The 24,765-nt window shown below is 31.8% G+C and overlaps 1 protein-coding gene and 1 long non-coding RNA gene across 5 annotated transcripts in view; one reads left to right on the forward strand and one right to left on the reverse strand.

Moving 5' to 3' along the window:
• Nucleotides 1–7,671: 7,671 nt before the first annotated feature.
• The window catches only part of LOC127708098 (SH2 domain-containing protein 4B-like), a 46,018-nt gene continuing 28,924 nt past the window's right edge, over nt 7,672–24,765 (reverse strand). For all 4 annotated transcript variants that reach the window (XM_052212947.1, XM_052212949.1, XM_052212950.1 and 1 more), the window contains 3 exons: nt 11,953–12,104; nt 10,380–10,600; nt 7,672–9,052 (listed from right to left, as the gene is read on the reverse strand). In XM_052212947.1, the coding sequence (XP_052068907.1) occupies nt 8,933–9,052; nt 10,380–10,600; nt 11,953–12,104 (493 nt within the window). In that variant the 3' untranslated portion in view covers nt 7,672–8,932. The remainder of the gene's footprint in view (nt 9,053–10,379; nt 10,601–11,952; nt 12,105–24,765) is intronic.
• LOC127708105 (uncharacterized) lies at nt 13,446–24,683 on the forward strand. Its single transcript, XR_007985149.1, has 3 exons — nt 13,446–16,918; nt 21,664–21,810; nt 23,060–24,683. It is a non-coding gene; the product is annotated as an uncharacterized LOC127708105 (long non-coding RNA).

Genomic DNA, 24,765 nt, shown 5'->3' on the forward strand with positions numbered 1-24,765 from the left:
AAAGATAAAGTTTTACTACAAGTATCACATAAACTTAACATTATCAGTTCCATTAAAATGAGGTCACGGTCAGAAAAAACAATTCAGACAGACATGTACACCTTATAATCATTATACACAAAATATAGTTGACCTATTGCCTATAATATACAAGAAACAGACCAAACCATGAAAATGAGGTCAAGGTCAGATGACGGATATATACACCTTACAATCATTCCATACAACAAATGTAGTTGACCTTTAGCTTACAGAATCTTAGAAAAGGGCCTTAATATTGAAATTTAAGGCCTTGATGATTTATGACTATTACCATAACACTGTATTATATAGCTGATACCATTTGGAATAAACAGCCAAAAAACAGTTGTTCCAACTCATTCAGAGAAAAACAAAGGCAATACAAAGCAAAGACAAGTGTACACAAAAATGAAAGAAAATCTTGTGCAATAAAATCACCATCCACATCCCAATGAAGGGGCAGGTCATGACTAGAATTACGAAAAAAAAATGAAAACCATGTATAAATAAATATGAGTTTATTTATAACTTTATATTGATATATAGTTATTTTGAACACAGTGAGCAGAGTTGTATCCATACAACCAATGAATTTCTTTCAACAAAATCAGTCTTCCTGTAAAATTCTTTGAAACAATTCAAATTAAAGTATTAACATATACATATCTTTCCAAAACAAATTAGAAAAAATACAACAGCTGTTTAACATGCAGCCTTCCTTAACAACGTAAAAAATATTTCCACTCTATTATGATAAATGTTGCTCTGACTACACTTGACTACAGTTTTTTTAAAAGCTGCTGTTGGGTTACTGTCTTTTTGTCATATTCTCTATCATTACGAATTTACACTATAATACTGGCATGAATGCATGACAAATAAATATCATTGACCATGTGTCTGATCTATCAAATAACATTTCCTGAACTGATGTCTGTTAAATTTTAAAGCTTGACATAGTGTATTTAATTCATTACTTGTTATTTTTAGTAAAAAGTTAGCAGAATAAAACATGACGAAATTAAGCTCTTTAACTCTTTGATATGAATGCAAGTTTCGTGCTGTAACAGCATAAAAAGTCTGATCTCTTTAAAAATTAGTGAATTTCTATATGTCACAAAAAAGATAATAGATCATTCTGATCAAACAAGAGTATCCAAAACAAGAAAATAGTTAGAAATAAATTAAGCTCCAATAATCAAAGCAACAAAATACAACTTGAGCAAGAGATCTTATAAATCTGAAATTGTGGATGTATACTGAAGCTTCGGGCAATAATGCTTAAATGGTTAATGTTATAAACAATGATTTATGGAGAGTCCTAAGTCTTGTACCGGGGTAAGAACATGTCAAGTAAAGAGAATTTTGTTATGTCTGATTTTGTGTGTGAAATTATTTCTAGCAATTTTAGATTAAAATTAATATGGTTTTCAAACTTAATGCTATTTCTTGGTTATTTCTATACATTAAAAAAATATATTTACATAATACATAACAAGAAGAGTTTTACATTTAAATAAGATATCTTTCAATCACTGCCATTTATACATGTATATCTTTTAAAGACTAGTCACTAAAATGTTTATCCTGCTTTAAAACATTCCTATGCTTACTGTGGATGCATTATTATTTGTTGACTACCAATTTTTGTTGATTTCGTAGGAACAGGTGAACCACGAATTTAAATGTTCAACAAATTGTTAATTTTCTATAGGCTTGTATGCCAACTTTGGCGAAACCTCGAAATTAAATATCCACGGCACGAAAATGTAAGTTTTCCTCAATCCACGAATATTGGTACCCACAAATATAAATGAATCCACAGTATTAGTGGTAAGATATAATTCACTCCTTTTTCATTACATAGCACTAAAAACAATGAAGCCCCTAAGTTGGTAGAACTTTTCCTCAAAGAGAAAACTATAAAAATCCTGAAACAATTACTGAAATGTAAAACCCTTATATTAGTTTATTCTTAATTGTTGAAAGAATACCGAAGTGATGAGTTCCTTTATAGTTTCATGTTGTTGGTTTAAGTAAAATTATCACAATGTAGATTTAGTGGTTTCAAGAAACTGAGTTAATATATATAACACAGTCTCAGGATTTTCTGTTTTTCAACTATAGTGATATGTTTTATCAAAACATGAAATATATCTTTAACTTTAGAAATATCTTATCATTTTTTTTTTCTTAATTGTAATATCTACAGAAAAAAAAATAGTGATACTAGCTATATATAGGCTTATAATTTTGAACGCCAGACACACGTTTCGTCTACAAAGGACTCATCAGCAACACTCCAATATAACTTGCGATTGATAAATTCCTTACACAGCAAATACAATAAATATTTTCTGGAGACAAGTGCCTATCACTCTTTAAAAAAACATACAAAAAAGAATAATCATAGTTCCACATGATTTACATACAAACAAATGTACATGTTGTCAACCTAAGTTTTAACTGAAAATAATTATTTGCTGTATCTATTTTTTTTTTTAATATAACTACCTTTTGTCAAATTTTTACATAAAATATTGCAGCAAATCAATTCATTTTGTACATTTGAATATAAAAAAATATGTAATACATCTAGAGTATTAACAGAGGTAATTATTTATGCCTCAAAATTTGGTTAAGTACAATCTACTTTTAAATGTTGATTACATACACTGATTAGGAATTGGCGTCTTTTCTTTTTCCAAATACTAAACTAAATATTTTACATAATGCAGTTTTTCTTGTATGTTTTTTTTTATATAAAAAGAGCTGTAGACTAGTATTTATATTTATCACAATCTGCTTATCAATGATCTAAGCTTCCGTCATTTCATTGACCCAAATAGTTTTTGTATAGTGAAATTATACTGTACTCAATCATGTCAATCACAAACCTGTGATAACAACATTGAGTTACTGTAAATTCAGAAATGATTTGTGAGGTTTTATGAATGCAAATTATGCGACTAGGTGAGTAAGGCGATAACAAGAACTTGCATACTAATATCTGATACATATATCTGAAGACAGTTGTTCCTGAAATCTTAATAATTAATTTCACGTTTTAGTCCATTCTTCAAAAATCGCAATAATAAATGCATGCAAAATTGTCTGAATTTACAGTAAGTGGTGCTCAGAATACAAATGAATATTTTCACATTCAATGTGTTACAAAAATAACAAAGGGTATGATTCTCCATATTTTCCTTAATCTTTATTTTTTTCAATATTTATTAGACTTGACATAATATAAGCAACCTAAGAAACATCTTTTGTTAGTTAGAATGTAAGAATGTTTCTCTAATGTTAATAATGTTTCCTTAAAGCAAATATACAAAAATCTATGTGGTTTTTTTTTTCTATGACTTCTATTAGTTGACTAAATAATTATCTGCCATTATTTGGCACTAGAAATAGCCCTTACACTAAACTTCATTATTTGTTTTGTTTTTTTCCTTAAATACATAATGCATTTTGTACAAATAATTCATAATGTATTTACAAATATGGAAATACAATAATAATCTGTACAATAAAATGAATGTTTTTTAATGTGAGATTCTCGTATCAGCTATTTTTTATGGACATTATTTTAAATATGATGCAATAAGCATGTACAGGAGTAACAATCCCAGTATTCAATCCTTTGATTGAAATTGTTAGATACAGTACAAAATTGCTTTAAAATCAAGATGGCATCTTAAATATTGTTCTAATATGACGACATTACGCTTACTTAGATGTTTTGTGGTATTTTTCACCTAGAACACCACTTTGAATTATTTTTTAATTTGATTTCATTTAAATTTTTAATTTGATGATTTTAAGACAAATTCAGGAATGCTTTTCACCATTTTTATGTGATCTCTATACAAATGATCACCAATTTGAAAGAATTCAATCAGCAATATTTGAGAAAAGAAAAGAGATAATTGCTATTTTTTCAATTTTCAGTTATAGTTCAACGAGCTAAAGTTGTATCCAAAATTTTACCAAAATCTGTGACATAGCCTATTTTCTGTCCCTTGAACCTTAAGAGTAGCTGCATATTTTCTCCTAACAAGGTCAAACTTGAAGCTGACAATAAAATATCATTATTCAATCTTACAAATATCTAAAAAAAACAATCTGACTGGCAGTCAATCCTGTTTACCATGTACAATATATGATAACACACAGGTGAATAAAATCTTTTACAAAAACCTGACAGAAATATATAATACTATCACTAACTCAGATTTGTATTGCACAGTAAAAAATATCATACAAAATTATTAAGTACATTACAAATTTATAAAATGCTTTTAACAATACTAATATAAAAATATCTATTTTCTACAAGTGAAATGAAGCATTTTTGAACAGCATTATTGAATCTTAAATGAAGGTTTATATAGATTGGGCCTGACAACCCTCCAAGTTGAGAGAAAAAATCTAATTTAATTTTCATGATTTAATGTCAAAATTAAATTAAACACTAACATAAAAACAAAGCTTGCCACATTGATCTGGATCATAGTTAAATATAGTCTTAGCAATCAAATTTTATCATAACAATATTTTGTGTATTTTCATGTACAAAATAAAATGCTTCGCTGGGGCGCAGCTTGATACGACCGCAGAGGTCGAACCCTGAACAGTTGGGGCAAGTATGGACACAACATTCAAGCTTGATACAGCTCTGAATTTGGATTGTTATTAAATATTTGACACAGCATAGGTTTCTGACACAGAAAGAATGTGGTCTAAGAACTTGAATTTTTTTAATTTACCTATTATGGTCCAATGTCCAAAATCAAAATACATGGTTAGATTCAGCATATCAAAGAACCCCATATATTCAATTTTTGTTAAAATCAAACAAAGTTTAATTTTGGACCCCAACTTGGACAAACTTGAAAACTGGGCCCATAATCAAAAATCTAAACACATGTTTAGATTCAGCATATCAAAGAACCCCAAGAATTCAATTTTTGCTTAAATCAAACTAAGTTTAATTTTGGACCCTTTGGACCTTAATGTAGACCAATTTAAAAAACGGGACTTAAAATTAAAAATTTAAATACACGGTTAGATTTGGAATATCAAAGAATCCCAATAATTCAATTTTTGATGAAATCAAACAAAGTTTAATTTTGGACCCTTTTGACCTCAATATGAAGCAATTTAATAGCAGGGCCCACAAATAAAAAATCTAAATTCATGGTTAGATTCAGCATATCAAAGAACCCCATATATTCAATTTTTGTTGAAATCAAAAAAAGTTTAATTTTGGACCCCAACTTGGACCAACTTGAAAACTGGGCCCATAATCAAAAATCTAAACACATGTTTAGATTCAGCATATCAAAGAACCCCAAGAATTCAATTTTTGTTAAAATCAAACTAAGTTTAATTTTGGACCCTTTGGACATCAATGAAGACCAATTTAAAAAACGGGACCCAAATTAAAAATACGGTTAGATTTGGCATATCAAAGAACCCCAATAATTCAATTTTCGATGAAATCAAACAAAGTTTAATTTTGGACCCTTTTGACCTCAATATGAACCAATTTGATAGCGGGGCCTACAAATAAAAAATCTAAATACATGGTTAGATTCAGCATATCAAAGAACCTCATATATTCAATTTTTGTTGAAATCAAACAAACTTTAATTTTGGACCCCAATTTGGACCAACTTGAAAACTGGGCCCATAATCAAAAATCTAAATACATGTTTAGATTCAGCATATCAAAGAACCCCATATATTCAATTTTTGTTGAAATCAAACAAAGTTTAAATACTGGACCCTATCTTGGACCAACTTGAAAACTGGGCCCATAATCAAAAATCTAAACACATGTTTAGATTCAGCAAATCAAAGAACCCCAAGAATTCAATTTTTGTCAAAATCAAACTAAGTTTAATTTTGGACCCTTTGGACCTCAATGTAGACCAATTTAAAAAACAGGACCCAAAATTAAAAACCTAAATACACGGTTAGATTTGGAATATCAAAGAACCCCAATAATTCAATTTTAGATGAAATCAAACAAAGTTTAATTTTGGACCCTTTTGACCTCAATATGAACTAATTAGATAACGGGGTCCACAAATAAAAAATCTAAATACATGGTTAGATTCAGCATATCAAAGAACCCCATATATTCAATTTTTGTTGAAATCAAACAAAGTTTAATTTTGGACCCCAATTTGGACCAACTTGAAAACTGGGCCAAAAATCAAAAATCTAAATACATGTTTAGATTCAGCATATCAAAGAACCTCATATATTCAATTTTTGCTAAAATCAAACAAAGTTTAATTTTGGACCCTTTGGACATTAATGTAGACCAATTTGAAAACTGGACCCAAAATTAAAAATCTAAATACACTGTTAGATTCGGCATAACAAATAAATAAATGTGATCAAAGATTTTACAAATCTAATGCGCCATACTGTGCAATTAAAGATTACTTCTTGAAATTTTTCAATATTTGAAATTTGAAAAAAAAATAATATTTGAAGAATAATTCTTTTTAATTTCTGAAATCTGAAATGAGAAAAAATTGGCCCCCCACAATTTCTTTTTATCCCCCCCCCCTTTTTCCCCCAAAAAAATTCTTTCCCTCAAGATATGGTCATAATCTCAATTCAAATTTCCAATGGAGTTGGCAACCATAATTACCCATTTAAATTTACCATAGTGCTAACTTAATCTATTTTATAATAGAATTAATAAAAATATAGTGTCAAATCTTTCATATGGATTTTTTTGTAAAAAAAAAAGATGAAAACATTTGCAGATATTTTTACTGGTCTTCCTTTATAAATATGCATTTCTTTAAACATAATTTAAAAGCAGTGTAAGGGAAGTAACCAAAACGTTGTATTTGGATTACCTCCCTTACACTGTTTTAGATTATCTTTATTGTTCATTAACCATTACTTTATACATAATTTAAAAGCAGTGTAAGGGAGATAATTTCAATGATGTATTTGATTTATCTCCCTTACACTGCTTTAAATTATGTTTTGTACTAAAGTATTTGTCCATTAACCAGGACAACCTTGTTTTTCCCCCTTTTTTGCCCCTAATTCCTAAACGGTTTGAGCCATAACCCCCCAAAGCAAATCCTAACCATCCCTTTGTGGTATGGAAACTTGTAGTATAATTTCAGAGAGATCCATACACCGTTCCACAGTTATTGTCTGGAAACTAGAAAATGCTCATTTTTGGCCCCTTTTTGGCCCCTAATTCCTTAACTGTTGGTACCATAACCCCCAAAATCAATCCCAACCTTCCTTTTGTGGTATTTAACCTTATGGTCAAATTTCAAAAAGATCCATTCACTTAAACTAAAGTTAGAGTGCGAAAACCAATATGTATTCGGACGACGACGCCGGACGACGACGACGACGACGCCAGACGACGACGACGACAACGACGACGCCAACGTCATACCAATATACGACCACAAAATTTTTTTGCGGTCGTATAAAAAGGGGGGAGGTGTGTGTGAAAGGTATTTTTCTTATCATAAAAAAATCCTTTACAAGTCTCAGTAAAAATGTAATATGGGTTGTTACCAAAATAAGAACCACTTATCAAATTCAGAGTTTATTTACTGTCATTTTTTTTTTTATTATATTAGGAATAAAAGTTTCAAAAATTACAAATAATTGCCTCAAAACTACCTTTCGATTGCAGAACAATATAATGATACAGTATGTTAGAAATATCAATTTTCTTCTTACAAAATATTACATTCTATGATAAGAGTTAATAAGTTTCCAATGTATGGGTAGCATAAAAAATCCCTTAATTAGTTAACTTTATCCTAAACTAATGCTAAGCAAGAATTAAGTAGTTGAAATTGCATTAATGTCATTTTTCTGGTATTTACACAATTTTATTACCTAAAGTTTGAATAGTGAAGTGTACCATTAATTCTAAGTCATTCATAGAAATTTAATAAGCTAGTAACTGTCAGAAACTCCATCCAAAAAGCAAAAAAAAAAAGAACAACAAAGCAATGTTTGAAATTAAACTCTCCACTGATACCTATTAATAAAATAATATCCCTTTATATAAGTGGAACAGGTAAAGTAGAAATGTTTAACTTAGATAACAGCTATAGTTGAGTAGAGTAGTCCCTAACCAACATCACTCATTTTTCTTTATGGTACAAGTAAAAATTATTAACTTTCAATGAAATATATCAGAATGCACAGGTATCAGAATTTTGCATAGATATCCAAATATGAAATAGCATATCTGTTGCATATATTTATCACATAACGAACTAAAAGATTTCCCCAATATGGGAATGCATATACTGTATAAAAGTTTACAACCGTAACATGATAATAAAGCAAATAATAGCACTAACCGAACCTAAAACAAACCATTCAAATCACACAACTCAAAAACATGTAAAGCTATATATATATATTCAATATACCCTGATGTCCCGGACCTTGTTTTTGTCATAAAATATCAACTACACACTCCATAATCAGCGTAATACACACAGATGATTTTTCAAAAATCATGATTTCAATGTGAAATTTGAAATACAATTTATCAGCCATATATGAAAAAAATTATATAATGGCAAATTTAAAGCTATAATAAATTTTCAAACAAAATGAACAAGTATAAAAGAAAATTAGTAGATCTTTTCTTTATCTTTTATCAGATTATCATTCTGATGTTTAAAACTGGTAACCTAAATTCAGATGTACTGTTACCTTGAAAAATCACTCTTCTTCCATTGTTAAATTTATTCCAATAACTATAATCATCTGTCATTTAACTCTATATAAAATTAATGCATGTTATGTATTATGCTCTTCAAAAAAAAAAATTACATGTCATGAGTTGTCTGATTTGAAAGGTATTAACAAAAATAATGCTGTGTTACAATGACGTAGACTCTGATCTTCTGTTTTTAAAAAGATCGTAATAATCAGGTGGTGATTTTATCTGTCCAATTGGTTTGATTAGCATCTCTTTACCTGCTACTGTTATGTGGTTATTCTGAAAGCAGAAAATATTTGCTGTTGGTTATAAGAATAAAGAAATATAATTGTGAATTAAAATTGATAAATTTATTGTTGGTGTTTTTCACCACTTTCAACACTACATGTATTGGCTATATTTAGGTCTGTTTTATTGGTGGAGGAAGCCAAAGTGCACAGAGAGAACAACAGACTTTTGGCAGGAAACCTGACAATCCTAGTCAACATAAGATTGGAGTCAAACGCTACTGCCACATGTGACAGGCTAGTTATACAGTAGTGAATTAAAAGAGATGTGTGGTATATGTCAATGAGACAACCCAATGACACACATGCCTAAAGATATTTACAGGTCAACACATAGTCTACATCACATTATTTCTATACATGCAGTTTTAGAGTTGTGATTCTATTTTCTTTTTCATCAAATTGTGATACATATTAATTTGACTGTGTATTTTCTTGTTTTATGTGTTGCGAAACTACTTCTTTACGTATTTAAGCTTTCTTTTCCATAAATATACATTGTACTATCGGAAAAAAGAAACTTTCTCAATACAGTCAAACCTGCCTTACCGGTCATCTCCTTTCAAACCTGCTTTAACGGTTACATCCTTTCAGCTGTCACCTGTCTCTAATGGTCACTTTCAAACCCTCCCAACATTTTCTTTATATAATTTAACTCATTTCAGCAGTCACCTTTCTAACGCGGTAGAGGTCATCTTATTTTTGAATGAAATCGTCATTAAACTTTTAAAAACGGTCATTTAGGTTTATGCTTTTAGAATTTTGGAAGGTTTGTAATTCCTCTTTATAAACCATGTCCTTGTACATAATTACACGCCAGTGTGCTGTTGGATGACATTAAAATGCCCAGCTACCTCCACTGTCTGTTAGCAAAGTTCTGTATAACACTAGACTTTAAATGTCTGTGAGCATAGACACTAATTTTCATTTATTCATGTCTGTGCGAAAAAGATATCTCATTTATACAAACAAGTTTCCTCTTTCATTAGAGATAACCAATTGTTTTACACCATATTCCACAAAAGACTGACACAAAACAATTTTGTGCACTTGAAAAAAATGAGGATGTGCTCAAGAATCATTCAAAAATCTGTTGTGCAGAGTTGATTATCACCAGATATCTTCAATTGCATTATGAAAACAAGATTTTTACACCTCATATCTTGAAACATTAGGTTTTATCATAATTTTTTTTTACAGTTTTTCGGGTACACAGTTTCTTTTTTCTGCTAGTTTATTAAATGATACATTTGCAAGTATTCTAATTTCAAATAAAGTAATCAATTAATGAATTCTGTTTTTTGTAATACTTTACTTACCACATGATATAAGATAAGATCTGCTAAAGTTGCATGTTTGATTTGATTTGTTCCAAAGAACTGGTAACCATTCTCTGTTGTATCAACAAGGAAGTGTTTACATCTATCTGATGCTCTGTACGATATTGTATAACCCCATACTCTCTCACTAACTCGGACTAAGTAACTACCGGTGGGTTCATTGATAAGCATAGTCTCAGCATCCATTCTAGGAATAATACCTAAAAGTATAAAGACATTATGATTAAAAAAATATTTCAGTTTGTCACAGCCATGTGTAATTCATTCTGTCAGTAATATATTATATATATTTTCTAGAGTCTGATAGCAACAAAAATATGGAAGCAAAATTACAAGTTGTTTGTATAATTGACTGTTATTTGCTTAGCAGCCAGTTGTTGAACAAGTGGATATAACTAAGTTATTAGAAAATGTTATGTGTATATAGTTAGGATACTGTTGTCAGGTCATTAAAGATGGTATATTTTGGTTTTAATATTGATTCACTTATAGGGTCTTTGCATTGGAAATAAACACATTTATTCTAAAACCAGTTGTTGGCATGATATGGGTTACGTTCTTCTCATATATTTTATGATGGTATGATACTAAACCTCTAACGGGAGGGATTGCACTTGATTTTCATATGATGAAGACATAATCTTTCAATCAGTTAAATTGAGGTCTGGAGCTTGCATGTCAGTAACTGCTAGTAGTCCTTTGTTAATTTATGTATCATTGTCATTTTGCTTAGTTTCTTTTATTGCTTATTCTGACATAGGACTCAGACTTCTTTTAAACTGTATTTTACTGTGCATATTTCTGTGTGTTTGTTTATTCTACATTGGCTAGAGGTATAGGGGAGGATTGAGATCTCACAAAATATGTTTAACTCTTGTCACATTTTTGCGCCTGTCCCAAGTCAGGAGCCTCTGGCCTTTGTTAGTCTTGTATTTTTTTCAGTTTTAGTTCATTTATATATTTTTTTGGAGATAAGTGTAACATCCATTTTCATTGAACTACTATATTTTTGTTAAGGGGCCAGCTGAAGCCCACCTCCTTGTGCAGGATTTTCTCGCTGTGTAAAAGACCAATTGGTGGCCTTCGACTGTTTTCTGCTCTTTGGTCGGGTTGCTGTCTCTTTGACACATTCCCCATTTCCATTCTCAATTTTATTTTATACATCTTTCTAAAAATTGAACCCATCTACACTTATTTATTTGTTGGAAGTAACATGTTTTATTTCAAATTATTCCAAACTTGAATTTTTTGTTCCCAAAAATAATGTCTTGAAAGAACTTGGCTAGTGGACAAATAGATAACTGTAAATTCAGAAATGTTTGCATGCATTTTTTATTGACAATGGACAAAAATTTTAGATTAATAATTGCCATTTCAGGATATGGTGCACTCAAATTATGCTATTAAAATTTAAAAGGTGACTTTTTATTTTTGCAAAACCTATCCTGTTGCAATTTATACAGTAATAAAACCATCATAAAAATTTCTGAATTAAAGGTATAAATGCAATACCTCATATGTAAAAAGTTATTTTTTTTTTTTTTTTTTTTACCATGAAACCATTCTGCAGGTTTATTTGTTTGAGGGTCTAGACCAGCACTCCGTTCTCTTTCTTCATCATGAAACCAAGCAATAATTGCATCTTTGTTTTGAGGTCTTGGTGGCCGACTCTTCCTTTTATGTGCTTTAATTTTTTCTGAATTTCTGCAGGAAAAATAATATTCATCTATTAAAATTATAACTATAAATGAATTCTAGTGAAAGGTCTGTCTATGACATGTTCATGTTTATTTTTCTTCAAATACAATGTCTGGCCAGGGACTTTCTATACTTACCGGACTGGTCACTTATAACAATGTCTATACAAATTTGCAGACAAAACTGTGCCGTCGATGGTGTCACGTGACTTCATAGCAATTCATTTCACATTTACGAAGTGTTCTTCATAATTATATATTCAAGTTTAATGAAGTAACATTTTTATGAAATTTTATTCATTTTGTCATTGCAAAATGCTGTTTTTGAAAATATTTCTCGGACAGTTTTTAAAATATAGACCTTTGAACTTTGAGGTATTAAAACCGTATTTTGTCAGTAAATTTTGAGTGGCTGCCATCTTGTTCAATATGTAACCCCTTTTGCATGACTGGAGTGCTCTTCAAAACGATATGTCTCAGTTTAATAATTTAACATTCTTTTATAAATATAAATATTAAATTACAATGTACTTTGAAATACGCAAATAACTACTAGCTTCGTATGTCAACGCTTTAACAACCCTATGAAATTACCAAAAGAAGCATTCAATACTTATAATTACATTTTTTCCCTTTGATCATGAATTAACACGATTACTATCAAGTTTTTCTTTTATTTACCTGTGAATTTTATTGTGGAAACGTGTGTCATCATGTATGTTTCAATTCATGCAATTCATTTTGAAATGAAGAATGACGTGAGATTGCTGTTAGCCAATCAAAATAATGTATAATAATGAAACATACATCTAATGTAATTATTGTTATGTGGTAGCTTTACATGGGAGGCGTAGTTATTAGTCGAAATCAATAGAGACGAGTCCCGGTAGTATAGAAAGTCCCTGGTCTGGCAGAACATATTTTGACTTGTTCAAATACACTTTCTGATATATATATTTTTCAATGTCACCCTTACAAGTGTTTCTACTTAATGAGAAACTTGAAAAATACATACAAACGAAAATACATGTAAATGTATTTAAAATCCTAAATAAAATGTATACTTCATGGAAATCAAATATCCCCTGCCAAAGGAATTTAAGAAAGGGCAAAGTTCAACCTTGCCCATTAAACCAATGATCGCAACAAGGTCATCTTTTAAAATAATATCTTTAAAATGTATCTTTTTTGAATGGCTATGTTTTTGCTATGATTTTGTTCTTTATCTTAGAATTAGTTTAAATGTATTACAGGCAATTTACTGTGATCTTTTGAAAAAGCAATGAACAATATTACATAACCTTGTAGTTGTACTTCTTGTACCAGAAACATATTGGTGCACATGTTCCCCACTGATGCAAATATTTCATGTCCAAGGGCAATAACTCCAACATTTCTTTTATTGTTCTTTCATTTTTTTCGTAAATATTGTAAAAGAAATGTAGGTGTGAGATTCCTTACAATGCAAATCTCTATATAATCAGTGCTGATAAATAAACTTGTCCAAGATCTTGCTGATATGAAAATTTATAATTAACTTCTTAATCAAAGTGCAAAAATGCTGGAAAAGGTATTTCTTGTATAATAAGCAATATGTGCAGGAGTTCCCCTTTTTTGGAACAAGTACAAAATTATCCCCATTTATCAGTTATGTTAAAACACTTTTCCATTATGAAATATAAAATACAATGATTAACTTTTACTTTAGGCAGTCAAAAGAAATGTGGTATTGTTAATCAGATTTCATTTATAATTCATAATCATATTGAAATTTCCATTCTTTATTTATTATCTCACACTTCAAGTATTATGGTCAATTCCTGTGGAATTACAAGTTTGTGTCATCAAAATTATTTCAATTTTAATTTGTCATGTCTGTTGCTTTCCACCAGCTGCTTTCCACAAATCATTATCAACATAAAACAAGTCTTGCAATAATCCATATTTATGTATAATCAGCACACCCTTTTACGCCACAGGAATTCAGGAAAAAACTGTTAAGAAATTTGGTGAAACTTGAAAGTTGTATGCAGTTTTCTGCTATAATTTGTGGTAATTAATCTATTTTTGATTAAGGCCTTAGCTCTTGAATTGAGAAAGGTGACATGCTAACGAAGACCAAATTGAAAACTCTTCATAAGCTTTGTTATTCTTTAGAGACCATTAAAATTTAACATTATTTTAATAAGATCAGTGATCATTGTCAAGTATTCAGTCCCACTGATGATGACCGATCCTGTCCTCCATCCTTTATAAACCACAGACTCAGAATTTTATCAGTTGGAACCACCTGACCCTTATTGCATATTCACTGGCATTAGAGCCGGGGAGCCAGGAGTATCCCCCCCTCCTTTTTGAACATTTTTTTTATTGAAAATAATAAAGAAAGAGGACACTGACTAACTTCTAGACTATAAGACTATAAGACTATATAGATATTAACAGTTAGAGAAACATTGTGAAAATAATTTTTTGTCATGTTTTGATTTATATGAATACAATTTTAGTGCATTTTCATCTTTTCCTTTTTTAAATAATGTGACTTGTTTGGAAAATTACAACAAATTTTTTATATTTAAAATATATATATAAAAATTTTTGCTTGTTTCTTTCAGAAGTCCCCCCCCCCTTTTGTCTACTCCTACATGTAATTGTAAGTCACTGATCATGTTGATCTTAGCTATGATTCATTGTGATATTGGTCAATTAATCCTAATTTGAAATTTAAGCTAAAATAAATTGCTTCGCCGAGCGCAGCTGGATACGACTGCAGAGGTCCAACCCTGAACAGTTGGGGCAAAAATGGACACAATATTAGCGCTTGATACAGGTCTGAATTTGGATTGTAATTAAATATTTGACACATAATAGGTTTCTGACACAGAATTACTGTAGTCAAAGAACTTAGAATTGGTTATATGATTTGAATTTTATTCAATTTTTTGCTTTCGTGCAATACACTATGCTGTTGCAAAAATCATCATTTTTAAAATTATTAAAATAGTAACTTCTAATAAAATGCTCCGCAGGGCGCAGCTTGATACGACCGCAGAGGTCGAACCCTGAACAGTTGGGGCAAGTATGGACACAACATTCAAGCTTGGTACAGCTTTGCATTTGGATTGTGATTAAATATTTGACACAGCATAGGTTTCTGACACAGAATGAATGTGGTCTAAGAACTTAAAAATTTTAAATTGGACATTCACCTATTATGGTCCAATATCCAAAATCTAAATACATCGTTAGATTCAGCATATCAAAGAACCCCAAGAATTCAATTTTTGATGAAATCAAACAAAGTTTAATTTTGGACCCTTTTGACCTCAATGTGGACAAAGTTGATAACGGGGCCCAAAAATCAAAAATCTAAATACATGGTTAGATTCAGCATATCAAAGAACCCCATATATTCAATTTTTGTTGAAATCAAACAAAGTTTAATTTTGGACCCCGATTTGGACCAACTTGAAAACTGGGCCCATAATCAAAAATCTAAATACATGTTTAGATTCAGCATATCAAAGAACCCTAAGAATTCAATTTTTGTTAAAATCAAACTAAGTTTAATTTTGGACCCTTTGGACCTTAATATAGACCAATTTGAAAACGGAACCAAAAATTAAGAATCTAAATACACGGTTAGATTCGGCATATCAAAGAACCCCAATAATTCAATTTTTGATGAAATCAAACAAAGTTTAATTTTGGACCCTTTGGACCTCAATGTGGACCAATTTAAAAACGGGGTCCAAAATCCAAAAACTAAATACACGGTTAGATTCAGCATATTAAAAAACCCCAAGAACTCAAGAATAAAACCCCATTGAAATTGGTCAAGAAATAAGCAATTTATACGAAGTATCTTCTTTTGCACAATACTGTGCAATTCAATATTTCTTGTTATTGCGCAATACTGTACAATTGACAATTTCTTGCTATTGCGCAAAATTGTGCCATTGGATATTTCTTGCTATTGCGCAATACTGTGCAATTGAAGATTTCTTGCTATTGCGCAATATTGTGCAATTGAAGATTTCTTGCTATTGTGCAATACTGTGCAATTGAAAATTTCTTGCTATTGCACAATACTTATTATATAATAATTTACACATCCTGTTTGGTGTGTATCTCCTACCATATCATTAATATTTGCTTTTAAATATAAATCAGAAATAACCAACTTAAAATGGAAAATTTTAAAAGAAAAAAAGAGGAAAAAAAGAAAAACAAGAGTGCACACGCTGAAATGTCTCGCCTTCTTTACTAATCATTGATATTATGTTGATAGTCCTAAATATAAAGCTTTATTACAACTGTCACATAAACTTAACATTAACCAAGTAAACTAAACATTGACCAATGAACCATGAAAATGAGGTCAAGGTCAGATGAACCATGCTAGGCAGGCATGTACAGCTAACAATTCTTCCATACAACAAATATAGTTGACCTATTGCTTATAGTTTAAGAAAAACAGACGAAAACACAAAAACTTAACACTGAGCAATGAACCTTGAAAATGAGGTCAAGGTCAAATAAAACCTGCGTGACTGACATATAGATCATAAAATATTTCCATACACCAAATATAGTTGAACTATTGCATATAGTATTAGAAAAAAAGACCAAAACTCAAAAACTTAACTTTGACCACTGAACCATGAAAATGAGGTCAAGGTAAGATGACACCTGCCAGCTAGACATGTACACCTTACAATCATTCCATACACCAAATATAGCTGACCTATTGCATGCAGTATTAGAAAAAAAGACCAAAACTCAAAAACTTAACTTTGACCACTGAACCATGAAAATGAGGTCAAGGTAAGATGACACCTGCCAGCTAGACATGTACACCTTACAATCATTCCATACACCAAATATAGTAGACCTATTGCATACAGTATAAGAAAAACAGACCAAAACACAAAAACTTAACTATAACCACTGAACCATGAAAATGAGGTCAAGGTCAGATGACACCTGCCAGTTGGACATGTACACCTTACAGTCCTTCCATACACCGAATATACTAGACCTATTGCTTATAGTATCTGAGATATGGACTTGACCACGAAAACTTAACCTTGTTCACTGATCCATGAAATGAGGTCGAGGTCAAGTGAAAACTGTCTGACGGGCATGAGGACCTTGCAAGGTACGCACATACCAAATATAGTTATCCTATTACTTATAATAAGAGAGAATTTAACATTACAAAAAATCTGAACTTTTTTTTCAAGTAGTCACTGAACCATGAAAATGAGGTCAAGGACATTAGACATGTGACTGACGGAAACTTCGTAACATGAGGCATCCATATACAAAGTATGAAGCATCCAGGTCTTCCATCTTCTAAAATATAAAGCTTTTAAGAAGTTAGCTAACGCCGCCGCCGCCGCCGCCGGCGGATCGCTATCCCTATGTCGAGCTTTCTGCGACAAAAGTCGCAGGCTCGACAAAAAAGGAAAAAAAAAAAAATCCCCCCCCCCAAATTTTTTGAACCCCCTTATGATTCATCACCCCCAAACTCAATCCCAGCCTTCCCTTTGTGGTATGGTACCTTGCAGTACAATTTCAGAGAGATCCATACACTTGAACACAAGTTATTGTCTGGAAACTAGAAAAATGCTTATTTTTGGCCCCTTTTTGGCCCCTTATTCCTAAACGTTTAGAGCAATTACCCCCAAACTCAAACCCAGCTTTCCCATTGTGATATGGAACCTTGTAGTACAATTTCAGAAAGATCCGTACACTTACACACAAGTTATTGTCCTGAAACTAGAAAAATGCTTGTTTTTTGCCCCTTTTTGGCCCCTAATTCCTAAAATTTTGAGGCAATTACCCCCAAAATCAATCCCAGCATTCCTTTTGTGATATGGAACCTTGTGGTACAATGTCAGAGAGATCCATACACTAACACACAAGTTATGTCTGGAAGTTACAAAAATGCTTATTTTTGGCCCCTTTTTGGCCCCTAATTCCTTTACTGTTGGTACCATAACCCCCAAAATCAATCCCAACCTTCCTTTTGTGGTATTGAACCTTATGGTAAAATTTCATAGAGATCCATTTACTTAAACTAAAGTTAGAGTGCGAAAACCAATGTGTCTTCGGACGACGCCGGACGACGCCAGACGACGACGACGACGACGACGACGCCAACGTCATACAAATATGCGACCACAAAAATTTTTTTGCGGTTGTATAAAAATGAAATGACAGCTAATCACCTCAAGACAATACAAAAATTCTTTATACATAATTTAAAAGCAGTGTAAGGGAGGTAATTCAAAGTTGTGCTTGAATTACCTCCCTTACACTGTAATCTGTACTTAAGTAATTGTCCATTAACCAGGACACCATTGTTTTTTCTCACTTTTTTGCCCCTAATTCCTAAACGGTTTGAGCCATAACCCCCCCAAAGCCAATCTAACCATCCCTTTGTAGTATGGAAACTTGTGGTATAATTTCAGAGAGATCCATACACTGTTCCACAAGTAATTGTCATGAAACTAGAAAAATGCTTATTTGGGCCCCTTTTTGGCCCCTAATTCCTAACCTGTTGGGACCATAACCCCCAAAATCAATCCCAACCTTCCTTTTGTGGTTATAAACCTTGTGTTTAAATTTCATAGATTTCTATTTACTAATACTAAAGTTATTGTCCGGAAACCAAATGTCTTCGGACGACGATGACGAAGACGTGATACCATTATACGACCGCAAAAATTATTGCGGTCGTATAATAAAAAGGGGTCATTTTAGGGCCTTATCGAACCTACTCCTTTGCTCACATGCCCCAAAATGTCAAAACAGTGAAATGCATGATATAGTTAAATAAGCATTTATCATCATATGAACTGGTTAATACTGGCTTGGATCTGAAAACGTCGCCTACTGTTCCTTTGTTCACAATGAACCCGTAGCCATTCAAGAACCAGTAAATTTATATGATCCATAAATTTGTAAATGCTGTTAAATTACAAATCACTGATACAAAACTAGTAAACAAACCAAACACAAGATATTTACTTCATTTTGCCATACTTTCAGATGATTTGATAGACTGTAATGATGAGTTTTGGGCAGATTATCAATGGCAAAATTGGGTAAAATTTTTAGAAATTAGTAGCCTGTTTAACCTTAGAAATAGGACAGATATGTGGCAGAAAATTATGTATAGAAAAGAGACTGCTTACGACACAGACAATATCTCTGATTAACTGTATCACTGTGCCTGGAACCAAGTCTATTACATAAATGTTGGAGAGTTATTTTGGATCCAATTGATTTCAAATTACCTGTACAATCCATTTACACATTGCATTTGAAGAATGCTGAATCTAATTAAGGGGGGAGGGGCAGGTGGGGGGGGGGTCTAAAATTAAAATCATTTTTTTTTTAATAATTTGCCAAAATGCAGTTTATATCTTTGCTTTTTCAAATATATGATAAAAAGTATGGGTCACAGGTTTTTTTTTCAAGCTGCAGATTATGTAAAATTTGTATAGATTGTTCATGGAAAACACAATTTTGAGTGATAAAAAGAAAACAAAACAATAGAATTTTAAGATAAGATATAAGAAGATAGCTCTTATAATTGGCTTTCAGAAAACAAAAAGAAAACTAATGGTCACTTGACTCGTTTTCATGCTACAAAACTAAATAGGTAAATTCATAACACATTCCAGTGTAAACGTAACATTATCTGAGTTATTTCCCATCATATGGCAATGATGAATAAAATGCTTCGCTGGGGCGCAGCTTGATACGACCGCAGAGGTCGAACCCTGAACAGTTGGGGCAAGTATGGACACAACATTCAAGCTTGATACAGCTCTGAATTTGGATTGTTATTAAATATTTGACACAGCATAGGTTTCTGACACAGAAAGAATGTGGTCTAAGAACTTGAATTTTTTTTAATTTACCTATTATGGTCCAATGTCCAAAATCAAAATACATGGTTAGATTCAGCATATCAAAGAACCCCATATATTCAATTTTTGTTAAAATCAAACAAAGTTTAATTTTGGACCCCAACTTGGACAAACTTGAAAACTGGGCCCATAATCAAAAATCTAAACACATGTTTAGATTCAGCATATCAAAGAACCCCAAGAATTCAATTTTTGCTAAAATCAAACTAAGTTTAATTTTGGACCCTTTGGACCTTAATGTAGACCAATTTAAAAAACAGGACTTAAAATTAAAAATCTAAATACACGGTTAGATTTGGAATATCAAAGAACCCCAATAATTCAATTTTTGATGAAATCAAACAAAGTTTAATTTTGGACCCTTTTGACCTCAATATGAACCAATTTGATAGCGGGGCCCACAAATAAAAAATCTAAATTCATGGTTAGATTCAGCATATCAAAGAACCCCATATATTAAATTTTTGTTGAAATCAAAAAAAGTTTAATTTTGGACCCCAACTTGGACCAACTTGAAAACTGGGCCCATAATCAAAAATCTAAACACATGTTTAGATTCAGCAAATCAAAGAACCCCAAGAATTCAATTTTTGTTAAAATCAAACAAAGTTTAATTTTGGACCCTTTGGACCTCAATGACGACCAATTTAAAAAACGGGACCCAAATTAAAAATCTAAAAACACGGTTAGATTTGGCATATCAAAGAACCCCAATAATTCAATTTTCGATGAAATCAAACAAAGTTTAATTTTGGACCCTTTTGACCTCAATATGAACCAATTTGATAGCGGGGCCTACATATAAAAAATCTAAATACATGGTTAGATTCAGCATATCAAAGAACCTCATATATTCAATTTTTGTTGAAATCAAACAAAGTTTAATTTTGGACCCCAATTTGGACCAACTTGAAAACTGGGCCCATAATCAAAAATCTAAATACATGTTTAGATTCAGCATATCAAAGAACCCCATATATTCAATTTTTGTTGAAATCAAACAAAGTTTAAATACTGGACCCTATCTTGGACCAACTTGAAAACTGGGCCCATAATCAAAAATCTAAACACATGTTTAGATTCAGCAAATCAAAGAACCCCAAGAATTCAATTTTTGTCAAAATCAAACTAAGTTTAATTTTGGACCCTTTGGACCTCAATGTAGACCAATTTAAACAAGAGTGCACACGCTGAAATGTCTCGCCTTCTTTACTAATCATTGATATTATGTTGATAGTCCTAAATATAAAGCTTTATTACAACTGTCACATAAACTTAACATTAACCAAGTAAACTAAACATTGACCAATGAACCATGAAAATGAGGTCAAGGTCAGATGAACCATGCTAGGCAGGCATGTACAGCTAACAATTCTTACATACAACAAATATAGTTGACCTATTGCTTATAGTTTAAGAAAAACAGACGAAAACACAAAAACTTAACACTGAGCAATGAACCTTGAAAATGAGGTCAAGGTCAAATAAAACCTGCGTGACTGACATATAGATCATAAAATATTTCCATACACCAAATATAGTTGAACTATTGCATATAGTATTAGAAAAAAAGACCAAAACTCAAAAACTTAACTTTGACCACTGAACCATGAAAATGAGGTCAAGGTAAGATGACACCTGCCAGCTAGACATGTACACCTTACAATCATTCCATACACCAAATATAGCTGACCTATTGCATGCAGTATTAGAAAAAAAGACCAAAACTCAAAAACTTAACTTTGACCACTGAACCATGAAAATGAGGTCAAGGTCAGATGACACCTGCCAGCTAGACATGTACACCTTACAATCATTCCATACACCAAATATAGTAGACCTATTGCATACAGTATAAGAAAAACAGACCAAAACACAAAAACTTAACTATAACCACTGAACCATGAAAATGAGGTCAAGGTCAGATGACACCTGCCAGTTGGACATGTACACCTTACAGTCCTTCCATACACCGAATATACTAGACCTATTGCTTATAGTATCTGAGATATGGACTTGACCACGAAAACTTAACCTTGTTCACTGATCCATGAAATGAGGTCGAGGTCAAGTGAAAACTGTCTGACGGGCATGAGGACCTTGCAAGGTACGCACATACCAAATATAGTTATCCTATTACTTATAATAAGAGAGAATTTAACATTACAAAAAATCTGAACTTTTTTTTCAAGTAGTCACTGAACCATGAAAATGAGGTCAAGGACATTGGACATGTGACTGACGGAAACTTCGTAACATGAGGCATCCATATACAAAGTATGAAGCATCCAGGTCTTACATCTTCTAAAATATAAAGCTTTTAAGAAGTTAGCTAACGCCGCCGCCGCCGCCGCCGCCGCCGCCGGATCGCTATCCCTATGTCGAGCTTTCTGCGACAAAAGTTGCAGGCTCGACAAAAACAGGACCCAAAATTAAAAACCTAAATACACGGTTAGATTTGGAATATCAAAGAACCCCAATAATTCAATTTTAGATGAAATCAAACAAAGTTTAATTTTGGACCCTTTTGACCTCAATATGAACCAATTTGATAGCGGGGCCTACATATAAACAAGAGTGCACACGCTGAAATGTCTCGCCTTCTTTACTAATCATTGATATTATGTTGATAGTCCTAAATATAAAGCTTTATTACAACTGTCACATAAACTTAACATTAACCAAGTAAACTAAACATTGACCAATGAACCATGAAAATGAGGTCAAGGTCAGATGAACCATGCTAGGCAGGCATGTACAGCTAACAATTCTTCCATACAACAAATATAGTTGACCTATTGCTTATAGTTTAAGAAAAACAGACGAAAACACAAAAACTTAACACTGAGCAATGAACCTTGAAAATGAGGTCAAGGTCAAATAAAACCTGCGTGACTGACATATAGATCATAAAATATTTCCATACACCAAATATAGTTGAACTATTGCATATAGTATTAGAAAAAAAGACCAAAACTCAAAAACTTAACTTTGACCACTGAACCATGAAAATGAGGTCAAGGTAAGATGACACCTGCCAGCTAGACATGTACACCTTACAATCATTCCATACACCAAATATAGTAGACCTATTGCATACAGTATAAGAAAAACAGACCAAAACACAAAAACTTAACTATAACCACTGAACCATGAAAATGAGGTCAAGGTCAGATGACACCTGCCAGTTGGACATGTACACCTTACAGTCCTTCCATACACCGAATATACTAGACCTATTGCTTATAGTATCTGAGATATGGACTTGACCACGAAAACTTAACCTTGTTCACTGATCCATGAAATGAGGTCGAGGTCAAGTGAAAACTGTCTGACGGGCATGAGGACCTTGCAAGGTACGCACATACCAAATATAGTTATCCTATTACTTATAATAAGAGAGAATTTAACATTACAAAAAATCTGAACTTTTTTTTCAAGTAGTCACTGAACCATGAAAATGAGGTCAAGGACATTGGACATGTGACTGACGGAAACTTCGTAACATGAGGCATCCATATACAAAGTATGAAGCATCCAGGTCTTCCATCTTCTAAAATATAAAGCTTTTAAGAAGTTAGCTAACGCCGCCGCCGCCGCCGGATCGCTATCCCTATGTCGAGCTTTCTGCGACAAAAGTCGCAGGCTCGACAAAAATCTAAATACATGGTTAGATTCAGCATATCAAAGAACCTCATATATTCAATTTCTGTTGAAATTAAACAAAGTTTAATTTTGGACCCCAATTTGGACCAACTTGAAAACTGGGCCCATAATCAAAAATCTAAATACATGTTTAGATTCAGCATATCAAAGAACCCCATATATTAAATTTTTGTTGAAATCAAACAAAGTTTAAATACTGGACCCTATCTTGGACCAACTTGAAAACTGGGCCCATAATCAAAAATCTAAACACATGTTTAGATTCAGCAAATCAAAGAACCCCAAGAATTCAATTTTTGTCAAAATCAAACTAAGTTTAATTTTGGACCCTTTGGACCTCAATGTAGACCAATTTAAAAAACAGGACCCAAAATTAAAAACCTAAATACACGGTTAGATTTGGAATATCAAAGAACCCCAATAATTCAATTTTAGATGAAATCAAACAAAGTTTAATTTTGGACCCTTTTGACCTCAATATGAACCAATTAGATAACGGGGTCCACAAATAAAAAATCTAAATACATGGTTAGATTCAGCATATCAAAGAACCCCATATATTCAATTTTTGTTGAAATCAAACAAAGTTTAATTTTGGACCCCAATTTGGACCAACTTGAAAACTGGGCCAAAAACCAAAAATCTAAATACATGTTTAGATTCAGCATATCAAAGAACCTCATATATTCAATTTTTGCTAAAATCAAACAAAGTTTAATTTTGGACCCTTTGGACATTAATGTAGACCAATTTGAAAACTGGACCCAAAATTAAAAATCTAAATACACTGTTAGATTCGGCATAACAAATAAATAAATGTGATCAAAGATTTTACAAATCTAATGCGCCATACTGTGCAATTAAAGATTACTTCTTGAAATTTTTCAATATTTGAAATTTGAAAAAAAAATAATATTTGAAGAATAATTCTTTTTAATTTCTGAAATCTGAAATGAGAAAAAATTGGCCCCCCCACAATTTTTTTTTATCCCCCACCCCCCTTTTTCCCCCAAAAAAATTCTTTCCCTCAAGATATGGTCATAATCTCAATTCAAA

The sequence above is a fragment of the Mytilus californianus genome, unplaced genomic scaffold, assembly GCF_021869535.1.
Source record: "Mytilus californianus isolate M0D057914Y unplaced genomic scaffold, xbMytCali1.0.p SCAF_7, whole genome shotgun sequence".
Lineage (NCBI taxonomy): Eukaryota > Metazoa > Mollusca > Bivalvia > Mytilida > Mytilidae > Mytilus > Mytilus californianus.